The 15,954-nt window shown below is 48.0% G+C and overlaps 1 protein-coding gene across 4 annotated transcripts in view; it reads right to left on the bottom strand.

Moving 5' to 3' along the window:
* LOC119450380 (transcription factor Sox-5) overlaps window positions 1-15,954 on the bottom strand; it is a 415,812-nt gene that overhangs the window by 262,718 nt on the left and 137,140 nt on the right. For 2 of the 4 annotated variants that reach the window (XM_037713817.2, XM_037713815.2), the window contains exon 1: window positions 2,929-3,400. The exons of the other annotated variants lie outside the window; for them this stretch is intronic. Coding sequence is in view for 1 of the 2 variants with exons in the window: in XM_037713815.2 (XP_037569743.1) it covers window positions 2,929-2,939 (11 nt within the window). In the remaining variant the exon portion in view is untranslated. Of the gene's footprint in view, window positions 1-2,928; window positions 3,401-15,954 lie in introns of those variants that run through there. 4 annotated transcript variants of the gene reach the window in all.

Raw genomic sequence — 15,954 nt, 5'->3', positions numbered from 1 at the left:
TGGCGCCATCGTGGGGACGGTAGGGGGACCTGCCTAACTGCCACCACTACGTACCACAGGCAGCAGAAGCCAGTAAAACAGCCACAGCCTCGCCCCCGCGGCCTCCCGGTCGACCGACCCCTTCTCCCACCCCCCTCTACACCTACAGCTACCGCCGGCCGGGGCTTCCCCTGGTTGCGCAAATGCGCGCTCTCGATCGGACCGGCACGCAAAACATGCCTGCGGTGAGCTTGAGTGCTGCGCGTGTAAACGTATACACAGTGCACAAACACAGCGAGGTCGAGGTGTTTTGTGGGTGTAACGAAGCTGCCTTTTTTAAATGAACAGGTGCAGCGCATTCGCTATAGTATATGCTCCCTCAGCATAGCGAATCTGCAATTGCTTGACCGCATCTTGCGCACTTGTCGTAAAAGTCGTGTTTATCTCGGCTCCATAAGAGGATATGCATGGGGGAGCGAAAATAACGACCCCGCAAAACTGCCCACATCGGTGTGGAGTGGAGCGCTGCGGTGTTAAAAAGAAGGAGTTGCTCGAAAGCGCGAAGACGATCATTTGGAGGAGTGTTGGAACGAGCCGTGCTCCGGCCCTTTTTGCCTGTGAAGTCCCTCGTGTGCTTGAACGTTGAGTGTGTGTTTTCTAATGTGGTGTGTTTCGTACATAGGGTACAAATTAGGCATGCCCTTGCGAGTCTTGCTGCCGTCACAACGCTGTTACGCTGATAATGGGCAGGACAACGACGACGACTCGGACTTGATACCTGCGGGAGGTTATCGATCTCCGATAGTACCTGCCTTTCACTGTAGATATATCTCTCACATGCACTTCTGCATCACATCTAATTTGCACGTCGTTTCTGTCGCAGGACGTTCACAGCTCGTATTATAGGATGCCTCAGTTTACAGGGAATAACAAATTGCGTAAAATATCCTACAGATTTTTTTTTTTTTTTGTAAGTCATTAGTGCGAACTCCGTGGAACGCCATGATCGAAGTGGATGTAAAAGAACACAAATAGAGACGTAAATAGTAAGAGGGTGTTGTGACGAAAATTCGACGCTAATTGGTTGAATTGTAGCTTTCAAGCACCTCCGGCGCATTTCTAACTTTGACAATTATTTTATTATCGGCCGAAACACTTAAGAACAATCGGACAGGTTCGTGGTCTTTCATCCAAAAGAAGATATAGGCTTTCTCAATCAGCGCGCGAAGCGTGGGATTTTTCGTTACAGTGTTCCGAATGCGCACGCCAAAGCAGAAGCATCACCGGTCCAGCACGATGCCAGGGCATCGAGTTAGGAATGGTGGCGAAGCAAAGGAGTAAATAGCGGTCGCACGCGTATACAGGCGACAGAGTTTTCGACGATGCACAAGCCAGATAGACGCGATATATGACACGTTGTCCTTGTCGCCCTACGCGGTTTTCCCTTCGGTGCCAACGGTTGCCGGTTCGACATAATCCCTTGCTGAGATGTAAATGCGCAAAGCCGAACACATGCGATAAAGGAGCGACGCTGATGCCCGACGCCTGCATGTATAGCGCTCCAAATGTTATCAGTGACTCGCTAGGTGCTGAAAGGCTTCGCCCAGCTGAACAGGCGCGAATGTCACGTTAAAATTATATTCCATTTCTAACTAGCATTTCGATCAAACGTAGCCGTTTAACCTGTCCTTCTTGTGAGCAGCGGTACGGTTGTGAGCCATACTAATAAGGACGGTGGACGTTATGGCGAGTCGCACCTTACAGGCTGCTATATATGCAAATGCACGTGCAGTGGACATCGGTACGGCCCGAACAACGAATACAAAGTACGCGACCACCCGTGGACCGGATGACAGATAGATTCGTTACGAAAGTGAATTAGCTGAAAACAAGCCAATAACACCTAACTTTGAGTGATAAACCCAACACCTACTTGTAAGCGACGAACCTGACACCGTCCTGAAATGTATTCGGATATTGAACAGCGTGCACCATGCAGCTATACAAGGAATCAAAGTGGAACATCAGTAACGTGACTGGTGCGTGGATTTCTTTTTGCATGCGACGCGTCGATAAAGTCCTCAGGCTGATGAGTGTTTCGGCATCGATGAACCGGTTCCCGAAGACAGAAGTACGTTGTACTAAATTACAGGCGTCAACTACACTAGCTATGAGCAAACGCATTTCATGTCCGTCAATTCGATCAACTCTTAAAATGCTACTGCGTTCGCGATTTCACAAAACGCACCTGCCTGCCCATCCATTTACAGAAGCAACCATGCAGAACACGAGCACTGCAACAATTCGCTCTGGCTTCGTCGGTCTATCGTGCTAATGAGTTTTGCCAATAACTAGTTACAGCCAATACAAAACAACCTAAAAATTCGCACAGTTGGATTAAGCGCCTAATGTTATTAGCGTGCATTTGGAGCCCCTACTCTTGATCACAAAAATCAGCGACGTTCTTCCTGCGCGAACGCGGAATGCACTGCGATCAGACCAGCATGATCGGGGTGACTAACAGCGCGTATTGCAGCAAGCTTAGGTAGGTGGTGCCAAATGTGTACACATCAAACGGAAATTCCGCTGGAGTCAAACGCATGCCAAAACACACTGCACCCCTCCCCCTCCTTCCGCCTTTCCTCCGCGCCGCCCAAATCCCGCCCAAGCAGCAGCTCGAAACAGAAACGAAACCTAGAGCTACCTAAGCGAGAAACGTCCACAGTGATACAATGGACAAGGTGCATTAATTCGCGCGGCTCACGGCGAGAAAATGAGAACCGACCGGCGCACGCCGCTACGGTCCGGCGGCCACCAACCAACGCACGCGCCGCCAAGAGCGGACGGACGACAGTGAGGCTGCGTGCACGCTTGCATGCGGCAAGCGCGCGCGGGCGCGCGCGCGCACGAGCCAAGTGCGGCCGGCGGTCAGGAGGTGGTAGCACTCACAGAATGACCATTGAAGCACGCCGGGATCCGGTCGTGGCGGTGTGGCGGACTGGCGGCGGATCGTTGTCGGTCTGTCGATGGCTGGGACACAACACAGTCAGCCGGCAGCAGTACGGAGACAAACGAACGCGGCGTGGGTCCACCCTTTTTTTGGAGACCGATGCGGTGGTGGGCGGGGTGGGCACAAGCGCGCGACGACGGCCTCGGGGCCCAAGCACCGGAGAGCAAACACACACAGCACTGGCGTCACCCACGGGCTCTGTGCGAAGACGAAGACACGGCGAACAAGGGGTTGTTGTCGGGGCCGAAGCGAAGGGGAAGAAGAAGTGTGGAGCGTGTGCCGGCTCCTGCAGCAGGCAGCGGCGGCGGGCCCTCTCTAGTAGCGGCGGCTGCGGCTGCAACGGCGCGGCGCGGGCGAGACGGTGACGGAGGGCACGGGCATCGGCTCCGGAGAATGGGCCGCCTGCGACACTTTGTCTCGCGCTCACAATGCGCGCCGCGAACAAGCGCCCGACGGGAGCGCGCCGCCGCGGAAGCGCGCTCAACGTGGGGGGCGGGTCCCGAGCGTGCCCATTGGAGGCACCCGGCCGTGACGTCACAAAAGCTTGCTCGCAGGGGGCGGGGTCGCCGGGGAGGCGCGGGGAAACGCACGTGACGCGCCGCGGCGTGCCGCACAGGCGACGTGCGCACGCGCGAAACGGCGCGCGAGGGGCCGTGCGCGCGCGCGCGTTCGAGCGCTTTCGTGGATGCAGTGGCCGATGGACGAAGGATGCTGGCCGCCGGCGGAAACAAAAACGCTCATCCAAAGTCGACGTTTCGGCGGAGAGACTGGTGCGGAAGATCGAAACCGCTTACTGACGAGCCGTAGTTGCGTTTTATTTGAGACAGTACACGTGTGTATATTTAGGATTGTTTTGCAGCAGACCTACACTGATGTGCTTTACCGGTACTTTCAGTTTAGCAGTGTTTGGCCCTCGGAAACGAGGAGCCGAATTGACAGAGATTCTCCTTCGTAAGTGTTCTTTGTCATCGGCCAGCAACCTTCGCTAATCATGTGCCCAATATCAGGATTGGCTGGAATTTTCACTTATACGAACAATTCTAGCGTAAGAGGTTTTTTTTTTTTTGTGTGTGTGTGAATATGGGCCAAGGTGTTGCTCCGAGAGGCGTTTCAATGACAAGATTGCAGTTTTGCTGTGTGAATCAACTAATAGATTTCATTTTTCAAAGGCAGCTCAAAGGATCATTTCATTTTTCAAAAGATCAAAGGCAGCCCGAGTCACTTCACTTATTTAGCGTTTATGTGATCTCACTTAACGAGTGCGTTAAGTGAGATGAATAAATTAAGTTTGTACATTTGTGCTATATCAATCCAAAATATTAAACGGAAACTTACATCATTAAAAGTCTTATTAAGACTCAAGCAAAATTTGTCACTGAATAGTTTTTCATAAGCAACCACCGATATAATATGCAATGCGGGCGACAGAAACATGACAAAGTTGCCAGCGAACCACCTAAACACGCTTACATGATTGACATATCGCCCATGCTAATAAAAACCCGACCATATTTTCTTATCGACTCTATCCTTGCACTTTTTCACTGACACAAACACCTCTCGTCCGCGCTATACAGAGCAGCAATTTGAGAAAGGTTGCATGAAAAGAACGGAAGAAAACCCTTGATTGAAAGATACACCTCTGGATCTCGCTACGTACAACCGAGAACGCAGTGATAGTGAAGATGTGTTTTCTCTACTGCCTCATACACGTAGGTATAAGAAATTATTCGTGCAATAGAGCAACACACAAGCTTAATAAATGAATTAATGAATGAATAAGTCACGGTGTTAAAGGCGGTGAGGTGCGTTGCGGTTTACCATAACTGATTTTTAACGTGTTTTAGCTAGTACATACGAGGGTTTCCTCAGTGCCTTAAACATTAGATCACGTGATGCGGCTTCTTACCTTGCGCGCAATTGCATGCTTATTCCTGGCAGGGACGGTTCCAGTGAAGGCGACATTATGTATTGGTCTTTGTCGCAAGGGTATTCGGCGATCTTAACGGATGAATGAGAGATAATCATTATCGTAAAAGCATCGGCTGTTTTTGCATATGCATTTTCGGGCGGGAACAATTCCTAGGACGGGGACCAAGTGATACACATAGGCGTAGCGTGTCGTCTTTTTAAATGCCATCACTTCGTCTCAAGCGCCGTTCTCGTCTGAAAAAAAAAAAAACAATAATAAGAAATAAAATAAAAATGATAGGGACATGTGGCGTAACGTGACCTTTTGTGCCCCGTGGTTCTACAAAGTCCTGTTATATTTGTGCTCTCAAAGAATTCGGAGACTTGCATGTGCGCGTAAAGTTGCAAGCTGTCACAATTCACCATGAGTTACCAATTTTTACGCTGCTGGCTGCATAGTAGCCGAAACATCCGCTACTTAGTTAAATGAACGTTAGCCTTCATTTCACTCGTTCCGTGAAGTAAACGAGGTGTTGTGATGGTACAAAGCACTAAGAAATTCACAGAGGGTGAAAAAAAAATCGCTGTTCGGGGTAAATTGTACTTTAAAAAAATTGTACCCTCAGCTAAACGCGCTTACGTAACTGCAGAACGAGGCCCGGTACCGACATATTTTGCCATCTATCGAATCTACTGACGCAATAGTGTTAAAGCTTAATGCAAATATGAATGAATTAGCATCTCGCAGATCTGGATGAATAAATGTGTTTCTGTGTGAGACAAATAGCTGAGCACAGACCTATACCCTTGAGTGTCAGGATACCTTTTTTTTTTTATCTCCAAAGAGTCATTAGTCTTCCAGCGCGTATACGACATACGCTGCCTTATGCGCTACATAAGATACGACGACGGAATAATATTAAACAACAGAAAATACGACGTTCGCCATGGCTGCAGCCGAGCAAGATCGAAATCAAAAGCTTCGCCGTGCAAAGATCCGGATATGCGGATAACTCGTTATCAGCCGCAGTGCTTAGCATTTCTGTGATTGTAGAAAAGATGCTGGAAATGTGTGACCTGCGCAATCTCGACTCCGATACAGTGAAATTAATGAATCCAGCTCCAATGTAAAGTAGATTGAGAAAGACAAACAAACTTATTGCTTGTTGGTTTCGCTACACACTCTATATGGGGGCGTAGACGCGCACGCAGTATATGACGATGGCTCGGCAAAAGATTATAACGTGTTGCGATATGGTTAGAACGTGTTTGCAAACATACCCCCACCCAAACAAAAAAATATAGCATAACATAAGCGATAATAAATAACACGTTTTGTTTTAAGTTTACATTTAAATAACCTCATCCGCGACTGCATGGCTTCGTTCGAACTTATTTGTCATGCTCTGAATCTCGATGACAAGGTCACGACATACGCCGGGCTTGCGCGAATTTTACGGCGAAGGCTTAGAATCTGCCACAGTATCGATATAGGTCACGTGAGCCCTCGCCATTACTTTGTGGAATATATACCGCAAGCGACGAGAGTGCTTTGTGAAACCGGAAACAACCAAGGTTAAACCTTACTGTCCCGACGTGGGAGCCACCTGCGTCATCCTAAGAGTTTATCTTCAGGACCTGAATAAAGTTTATCATACCATACCATACTGCAGGAGCGGTGTCTTACGTTATGGATTACTTTTTTTTTTCAACTCAATTCAGTTCACTTTTTATTTACAAAAAATATATAGGGTGTCGCTGCTAACGCAAGCCAAGTTGCATGCTCAATGAAAAAATAAATTAATAAACACGGCGCAGGATAGTATTTTTAGACCTGCGATGTTCGGTCGTCAGAGGTCTGACCATCGAACGCTGTAGGTCTTACAATCGTATACTAAACCATCTTTCTATAATATCTTTTTTCGTTCAAGCGATTGGTTAACGTTAGCTGGGACACATGGTACTTAATGAGCATTCCGAACGAAAACGCACATGAACGTCACAGAGTAGGCGTTGTTACGTATCAACTTTGGTCCAGAGTATACCTTGGACGTTTATACCACGAGGCAGCGCCTTTCATCAGCGTCGACCAGACGGCGACAGCGCCCGACACCGGCCATGACAAGTTGACCGGATTGAGGCGAGAGGCCAACTTCGAGGAATTACTACCGTGGGAATGACCACGATCTCGGTTTCCTAGATGACCACGCAGTGGCAGCAAAGGCGAGGGCGAGGATGCAACAGTAGAGGAGGAGTTGGGTGAACAATACAACCCCATAATGTAAATTAAACCATTTTCCTATTTCCTTCTACTGGATGCACTCATCGATGGGCTTGGTGGATTCTTGGCCCAAACGCCCCCTCGAGCCGCAACCGCGTTTTGAAAGCCCTTCCTCGGTCGCACTCTGTTAAATAGTTTGCACTCTTTAAAGTGAGTACGGGTGTAAATCGGTGTATAACTCACATCATTACACTCTTTTTGGGTGTAAAAGTGTGATGTATAGACAAATATACTCCCCTTTTCGCTATTAAGGGTGTAAATTATCTTACAGTGCAGAGTGGTCTAAACACCACTCTTGTGGAATATTTCGACGTGTCATTTCTATATAAATTGTAAGAGCGAAGGATCGAGAGAGAGAAAAAGAAACTGTTGCTTCTGCAAGTGTAAATTAGTCCAGCAGAGGGGAAGCATGTGACACAAGTAAACTCTAAACATTTTTACACCTTTGTGGGTGTATAAAGGGTGTTCGCGGTTGTCGCATGTCTAACACCCTCACGTTTAAGGGGTAAGATCAAATTGTTGGTGGGAACCAATGATGGCATCTTGTTTGCCGACGTTTTCTTGCAAGTAAAAATGATGACAGCTGGGACAGGCGACATAAAAACTGCATTAAATAAAATTTCATATCTATCCCTCTAAAATTCTCCTGTCGAATATTTCTGTGCGCCCAATTCCTGTCAGAATGATTACATAGTTTTCAACTACGTCTTTTGTTATCGCACGTCTAGTTAGAGCTCCGTTGTCGTCCCCTCTAAATTTTTGTAAGGCCCCAACGGTAGGGGTGTTACCCTTGTAACAAGCAAACACCCGTAAGCATGTAAACATTTTTTACAGTGTAAGTAAACAAAACATATAGCAGCCAAACTAAAGCCAGTTGTCATCGAAAACGGTGCGCGATAATGACTAAATTAAAAAAAGAAGGGTGCACTCCAACGCTCGCATCGATGCTTTAAACCACAGCTAAAACCGGAAGCCACATATACATAGCCGCGACAGAACACCATATACAACGGCGGAAAAGAAATCCTGTTGCAAGTGGCCCGATGTGCTATCCTGCCACGCACAGCCGTCGCAAACGATTGTGCAATGTATCGAATAGTCAATGCGTCTTCTTGAAATGCATCGCCCTCGTTGAACTGTAGAATTTCCTTCGTACACGTGTGGAGCATGGAAGAACCCTGCCTGCGTTCATGCTTGGATCTCGAGAGCGGCCACCGCGGCGAAACAGCGAGAAGAATACCTTGAGGCGGTTTTCCATGTCGTTGGATGCACTGCTCCGTCCTGTCAAGAACCGCTTATATATACGCCTGCGTTCATGCATGTCACCACTGCGTGCAAACTTCACCGTCCGGTTTGTTTGCACACCTTGTCTCAGCACTTAATAGTGATCATCTGCAAGACCAACAGTGGCTGTGTAACGCCCGCGCGCTTTGACTGATTTCTCTAACACGAGGCCTGCATGCATGCTTGCTGTGTATGCCCATGTGGACAGCACGGCTGTGCCACCGCCGCCTCTGTTTTGATGGGTCGTTTGTATGCAGCTACACGGATTTATTGCCGGCACCACACTACACAATCGGTCCAGTTATGGGGGCATCCCACTCTCAATGCATGTCATTTTCAGTTTCTCTCCTTATTTTACGGGGAAGGGGCTATACCCTGGAACATGACCGTCTACCATAGGTACGGATGGTTTGTTAACGAAGCCTCAAGGCGCGGCCAGCCGTCTCTGGAAGCGCAGCGAAAAATATTTAAACTGAAAGAAAGAACGAAATAAATAAATAAATAAATAAATAAATAAATAAATAAATAAATAAATAAATAAATAAATAAATAAATAAATAAATAAATAAATAAATAAATAGTGAAACATGTGCCGTTAATCGAACTTGAACTCAAGTCAATGCGGCTACCACAGGGAGCAATGGTGCAACGACCGCAGGCCTGACGTAATGACGATTGTAAGTTGACGTAGGCCACCTCGTTGCAGGCAGTACACTATATATATACAAGTAGCAGAGAGCGCCATTTTTCTTTCCATCTTGCGGCGACAACATTCCAGGGCACGTGACGTCTGTTGCGATCCCCAATGTCAATTTGCATAGGTGAGGCAAGCAGTATTAAACTTACACGCACATACATCGCCTAAAAATGGTACTGCGGAGCAGGAATCAAGAGGGAGCTCCTTTGTAAGCTTGTCTCTCATTACACGAGGCCTAAATTGATGCCATGCAGCGACGATGAATCCAAATTACGCGCATGCAGCAGTGAAACAACAAACCGGATGCGTGAGCTGCAGCGGTGTCGAAAATCCGTACTCGCGCTGAAAAATTCTAGCGCGCCAAGCTGAAAGATAGCGATAATGTGCGTGAACGTTGTTATTTATTCGTTAAATTATTTAATTCTTCCAAAGTGATCGCAATGTTTGCATGCAGAATGGTTAGACGCATAGGCATGAGTGTCGTGTGGGTCGGATGTTGAAGTGTGCTCCTATAGGGACAAGTCGAGATAGAGAGAGATAGCAGAGATAGAGAGAGAGGAACGAGGGCAAGAGAAAAGTGAGAACACAGTGCATCCACATGAAAATACATGAATTTGCATGAGAAAAGAAAATACGACCAATAATTATAGGGCTATTTGTCTTAGGTACACCGTCTGGGAATACGTGCGAAGATTGGTAGTAACAGAGTAGGCACACTTGGATATAATGGTTAAGTTGCAGCAATCGATGGGCGCACAGATTATTTGTCGTAGGAAGGTTAAATGTTTCTGAAACATGATGTCGCGTGGTGCGGGGCCGAAACAGAGTCAGGATAAGCGTATACGCTAGATATATACGCATATATGTGTTAGCGCTAGCATCAGTTCCATTTGCTATTTGTACAATGTAAGTTGGTTATAAACGTATAGTTCCTGGGGTCATTAAAATATGAACTGTGAAGAAAACGATGTCGAGAATATCAAAATTGAAATCGACGAGCAGTGCGAGGCGCGGAAGATATATATATATATATCTACATACATACATACATATATATATATATATATATATATATATATATATGTATGTATGTATGTATGTATGTGTGTATGTTTGTGTGTATGTGTATGTGTGTGTGTGTGTGTGTATGTATGTATGTATGTATGTATGTGCGCGTGTGTGTGTATGTATGTATGTGTGTGCGTGTGTGTGTGTGTCTATGTATGTATGTATGTATGTATGTATGTATGTATGTATGTATGTATGTATTTGCTGTACAACATAGAGAAATAAAGTCGCCGTGGTGTCTGTTCTTCAATCGCTCCACAGCGACCGATGTATAACGCAAGATAGAACAGAAACAAAGGAACATTATTTTACTTCGCAAATCTACCTCTCAGATTCAAACGTGACCCAGCGATTACGTGAGTTGCAGATGCAGTTATTGCTATCAAGTTGGTGGGGCAAACTATGGTAAAAACTTGGAGTACGCTTCGCCTTTAAGAGTGGAACGTGAAAGCATTCAAAGATCTCTGAGTGTTTCTCACGCTTCCCGGCAACTGCAGCTTTTGTAACCGTAACGTTTACCGGGAAACGCTGGCGGCGAATTCTACTCGTATGCACGAAGGCGAGCTTTCTGGTATAAACGCGGCCTCTTGTGTGGACCTATTCCGGAGGGATTGCACAGTGTTGCGTCCCGAATCGGCCGGGCGCATTCTTTGATTGTTTCCCATCGAGGCAGGTCCTTTCATTTCCAGGTTTCTGTTATTGTTCCGATCTTTCAATATTTCACTCTGAGAAGCGAGAGAGAGAGAGGATTTAACATAAAAGGCATACGCTGTTGTTGCTTTGTTTCATGACACTTGTTTGTGGGCAGTCATTCTCAAAATTACGAGGAATAACTTTGTCAAGAATGCAAGACAAGATATGAGCAGCTGCAGGGATAGAATGGTGTGTCAATGTAACCCGCATATACCGCACGTCATATAGCAAAGCGTGACATATACATATACCTCAATATATACGAAAACTTTCGCTCACGGACAACTCCGCCGACACAGGATTTTCTGTGACACGGGGCCCTTAACGCCATCGCGTTAAAATTGGGAAGGAATCATTAAATTAAATTATGGGGTTTTACGTGCCAAAACCAGTTCTGATTATGAGGCACGCCGTAGTGGGGGACTCCGGAAATTTAGACCACCTGGGGTTCTTTAACGTGCACCTAAATCTAAGTACACGGGTGTTTTCGCATTTCGCCCCCATCGAAATGCGGCCGCCGTGGCCGGGATTCGATCCCGCGACCTCGTGCTCAGCAGCCCAACACCATAGCCACTGAGCAACCACGGCGGGTGGGAAGGAATCATTGACGATGGTTATCAATGTAAGCGAATAGCACGAACGAACGAACGAACGTATGCCTTGTCGGGTCCAAGCATCGACGAACCACGAAAACTGGCGAAAGCGGCAAAGAAAGCTATTCGCACTAAAACAATCATTCGCGTACCGATCGTGCCATGCGTACATATACAGCAGTGCATGGTCTCAAGGCCTGCCGCATTGCGCGCAGAACAGCAGACGTGCATGTAAACAGGAACGCCAGATATCGCACATATATACCATGCGCGTTCACACGCGGCGCAGGCGATATGTGCGGGTATATAGCACCGCGATGCAGCATTTTATACATACACGGCCTCCTCCACGAGATCAACACCTCGTCCACTCTCCCTCTGCTTCCATCGAGAGCCATGGGGGAGTCGCTGGCTCGTTGAGCGTACACTGTAAACGAAAATACCCCCACATCGGAATTATAGCAAGGTGATGTGCCCTATATACTCCCATCCTTGAATATTTACTCCGACGTATGGGAGGAATACAACGGCATTCCCTCGTTTCACTCCGCTCATAACCTGTGGGAGGATAAGGGCGGACATCACGTGATTTTATTCCGCCTTCAAAATTTTGTTCTCCCCGGGAACTCCGCACAGGGAGTTTTAAAAAACTCCCCGGCCGGAACAGGTTGGTCACGTGGTGCTTCCCATAAGGCTATGCGCCGCGCGAGCGACCGGCCGCGTTCGGCGGAGACGGCGGTGCTCATGGCTGACGGTTTGTTTACATCTGTGAAGTGTTGTTCCGTGCCAGTGTTTCGCCGATTTTCTTTCCTATACTTCCTTCCAGAAAGTGTTATAGGCCTGTCTGAAGCTCACTGTATCTCATCTTTATGTACGTTAGCTGTGATCACTCTGCTGGCAGCGATGAATGCAAGACCAACGATTTCAAGTGCGGAAAAAGGCTTAGGGATATCGTGAAGCTGCCGGTTGACCCGTGATGTCGGCTCAGGTTTCTGGCTGTGCTTTCGTGTTGCGTGACCTTGGCTTGTGTTCTTCAGTGCGTGAAATACCACTTTTATGTCCTTTTGAGTATATGCTGACAACGTCCGGTGTAAATTAGTGCCGCGTAGCAATGGCAACAGCAGCCGCTGTTCGAGGGACCACGTCCGTGATAGCCGCACATGAATGCCATATTCCGACTTCGTTACTGTGCTGTGCTACCAGTAAGTAAGACCGTGGTGCAAGCAATTCTTTTTATGAACCTGTGTACGGATATCCTCACCCAGGAAATACGGTAGGACGAAAGTACGCACTGTGAATAAAGCTTCTTACTGAGCGATGTGAATCGAATTGTTGTCGCGAAGTTCTGTTTTGAAGACGTCGTTGCTTCGGATATTGCATTAACATCATGCTCCATCAAAGGTACTGATTTAGGAGCATACCTGCTGGCTCCGAGCGTGATGATTCGTTTGCCAGATCAGCGATATAGCTCCGTTTCACAACCGAGAGACATTGCTAGGACGCGGAGCAAGTAGTGCGGTAAAAAAAATGTATGCCTACGCAATTTTCGGTGATACGTGGGCTGCTACGGGTCATGCTCACATGTAATAAATTGTTGTCCCGCCGCCATTCCTTCGCACGAAGCTAATTTTGTTATGAAGCACGCGCACGTACATTTTTCTTGCGTACTGTAACTAACGCACTACTTTTAGGCCGCGGACGCCGGCAGTGTGCGAAGTCGCTTCAGCACTCACAGAATGGCATTCTAATTTTGAAAATGTAAGCCACTAATGTCGTTTTTTCACTATTCTGAATTAACAGTTTCGTGTGCATTATAGTTTAATGTTGCCATCAGAGAGGCAGATCTCATATGTGCGAGCCTGTGAGTCGTAATTCTGAAAACAGTACAGCTGCTCGCTAGGCCGTTTCGATGCACAGAAAATCGTGGCTATATATACTGGCAAGGTTGCTTCTTGTGTGTAGCGTGCACGTTTGATGTGTTTGTAAGTTGCTCACCCGATGTTTCTCTCAAATGTTTGTGTTTATCTATGTCATGGTTTGTCTGGTCTCGTTCACTTGTTTCACAGAATTTGACTTATTCTTGTGCGTATATTTCGGAATTTGAGCCGCGGCTTCTACATATAAAATTATCCACGCAATTTCACGTGATAGTTTTTTTATACTCCCGGTGCAGCTCGAAAACCTCCGTCCAGCCCGAAATAAAAAATAAAAATGACAGAAAAAAAAAACTCCCCTGGCACCACGCAAAAATTCCGCCCGCACGGAGTAAAAATTATACTCCGATCATTCGGAGCATAATAAACTCCCAACCGGGGGTTCGCTAGAGGACAAGCAGTATACTCCCACCTGAGAGTTATTTCCGTTTACAGTGGACGCCGTAGTGGGGGACTCCGGAAATTTAGACCACCTGGGGTTCTTTAACGTGCACCTAAATCTAAGTACACGGGTGTTTTCGCATTTCGCCCCCATCGAAATGCGGCCGCCGTGGCCGGGATTCGATCCCGCGACCTCGTGCTCAGCAGCCCAACACCATAGCCACTGAGCAACCACGGCGGGTGGGAAGGAATCATTGACGATGGTTATCAATGTAAGCGAATAGCACGAACGAACGAACGTATGCCTTGTCGGGTCCAAGCATCGACGAACCACGAAAACTGGCGAAAGCGGCAAAGAAAGCTATTCGCACTAAAACAATCATTCGCGTACCGATCGTGCCTGCGTACATATACAGCAGTGCATGGTCTCAAGGCCTGCCGCATTGCGCGCAGAACAGCAGACGTGCATGTAAACAGGAACGCCAGATATCGCACATATATACCATGCGCGTTCACACGCGGCGCAGGCGATATGTGCGGGTATATAGCACCGCGATGCAGCATTTTATACATACACGGCCTCCTCCACGAGATCAACACCTCGTCCACTCTCCCTCTGCTTCCATCGAGAGCCATGGGGGAGTCGCTGGCTCGTTGAGCGTAGGAGATACGTATACAGGCACGTCCAGCTGTAGAGGGGCAGAACTGGTTGCAGCAGCAACCCAGCGAAAAGCGCGCCGGCCAGAGAGATCGCAATTACGAAAGAAGAGCACCCGGCCACGCACCAGGCGCGTCCAATGCAAGAGTGTGTGTGTGTGTGTGCGCGTGCGTGCGTGTAAGAGTGGTGAGTGCAGACCACACGCGCCGGAGCCCAAAGCGGGGTTGCACGACTTTCGTCGGGATTGATTGGCAGTCGTGAAGCTCGTTAGCACGCTGCTGCAATGCCCCCCTTTGCTTCCCTTCGATACTGCTCTCCCCCAACCCATACAGGCCGCTTGCATGCATTCTTCGAGCTTCATCATAGGTATATGGGTGCGCGTTTAATACACACACGCTCTTTTCCAGGCACTGCCGCGGGATCGCAGGGCGATATTATATATGTAGGCGATGATGCACAACTCTCATTCTTACGGCGAGCAGCAATGCGTTACATTATGTGTCTGTATGTAAGCGCGTACAAGCCTCCGAAATTGTTGCTTTAGGCAGTTCGAAGCGGTCTAATCTGCATGCAGCACAAACCAACATTGGCGACATAGCTGAAAATAAAAATGAAAAGCAGCGTATACAGAGCTCACAAATGCTATTATAACAACGTAATCACGTGTTCTTATAACGACACTTCAGCAATATACCTCTGGAGTCTTATCACTTTGTTTATCTCCCTTAACAGAGATAGAGAGAAAGCGAAGAGAGGAAAGGCAGGGAGGTCATCCATGGTGAATGTCCGGTTTGCTACCCCACACAAGGGGTAAGGGAAAGGGGGAATAAAAAGAGGAAGAGAGTGAGCATTGCGTGTGCAACGAAGCACCATGACATTAAAGTCGTCCTATAGCTGGTGATGTGCGTTGAAGACATCTTACCTGAACCAAGGGCCAGTGGTCGCTGCGTGAATAGGAGACTTCGGGGGAACCATGGGGTTTACTCGAGACTTGCAAGCACTGGATTAAGAGCATCCAGTACTTGCAAGGCACTTCGCGCTGACGGAGTATGCAGCTTGCTTAAGAGTATACGAAGGGTATTTACAAAGGACCGAAGCATCACAACCACTTGCCGGTCTTCTTCGGGCAATTTATCGGGAGTCGGCATTGTGGACTCTACCGCGGTGCACTGTATCCTTTGATGTGACTGTGGTGCCGGCTGTGGCATCGGTTGTGGCTCCATCTGTGGCCTCGGCTGTGGCTTCAACTGCGGCTTCAACTGTGGCGTCGGCTGTGGCGTCGGCTGTAGCGTCGGTTGCGGCCATGGGTGTGGCTTCGGCTGTGGCTTCGGCTGGGGTATTCGGTGTGGCTTCGGTTGTGGCTTCTGCTGTGGCGGCGGCTGTAGCTTTGGTAGCGCGGGCCAGGCTTCAGTATTGGTGTTTTCCGGCACGACCTTGTCAGAGTTAGACTCGACTCCGCGAGGCC

The sequence above is a fragment of the Dermacentor silvarum genome, chromosome 4 (assembly GCF_013339745.2).
Source record: "Dermacentor silvarum isolate Dsil-2018 chromosome 4, BIME_Dsil_1.4, whole genome shotgun sequence".
Lineage (NCBI taxonomy): Eukaryota > Metazoa > Arthropoda > Arachnida > Ixodida > Ixodidae > Dermacentor > Dermacentor silvarum.
This window is presented reverse-complemented; position numbering and strand designations above follow the sequence as displayed.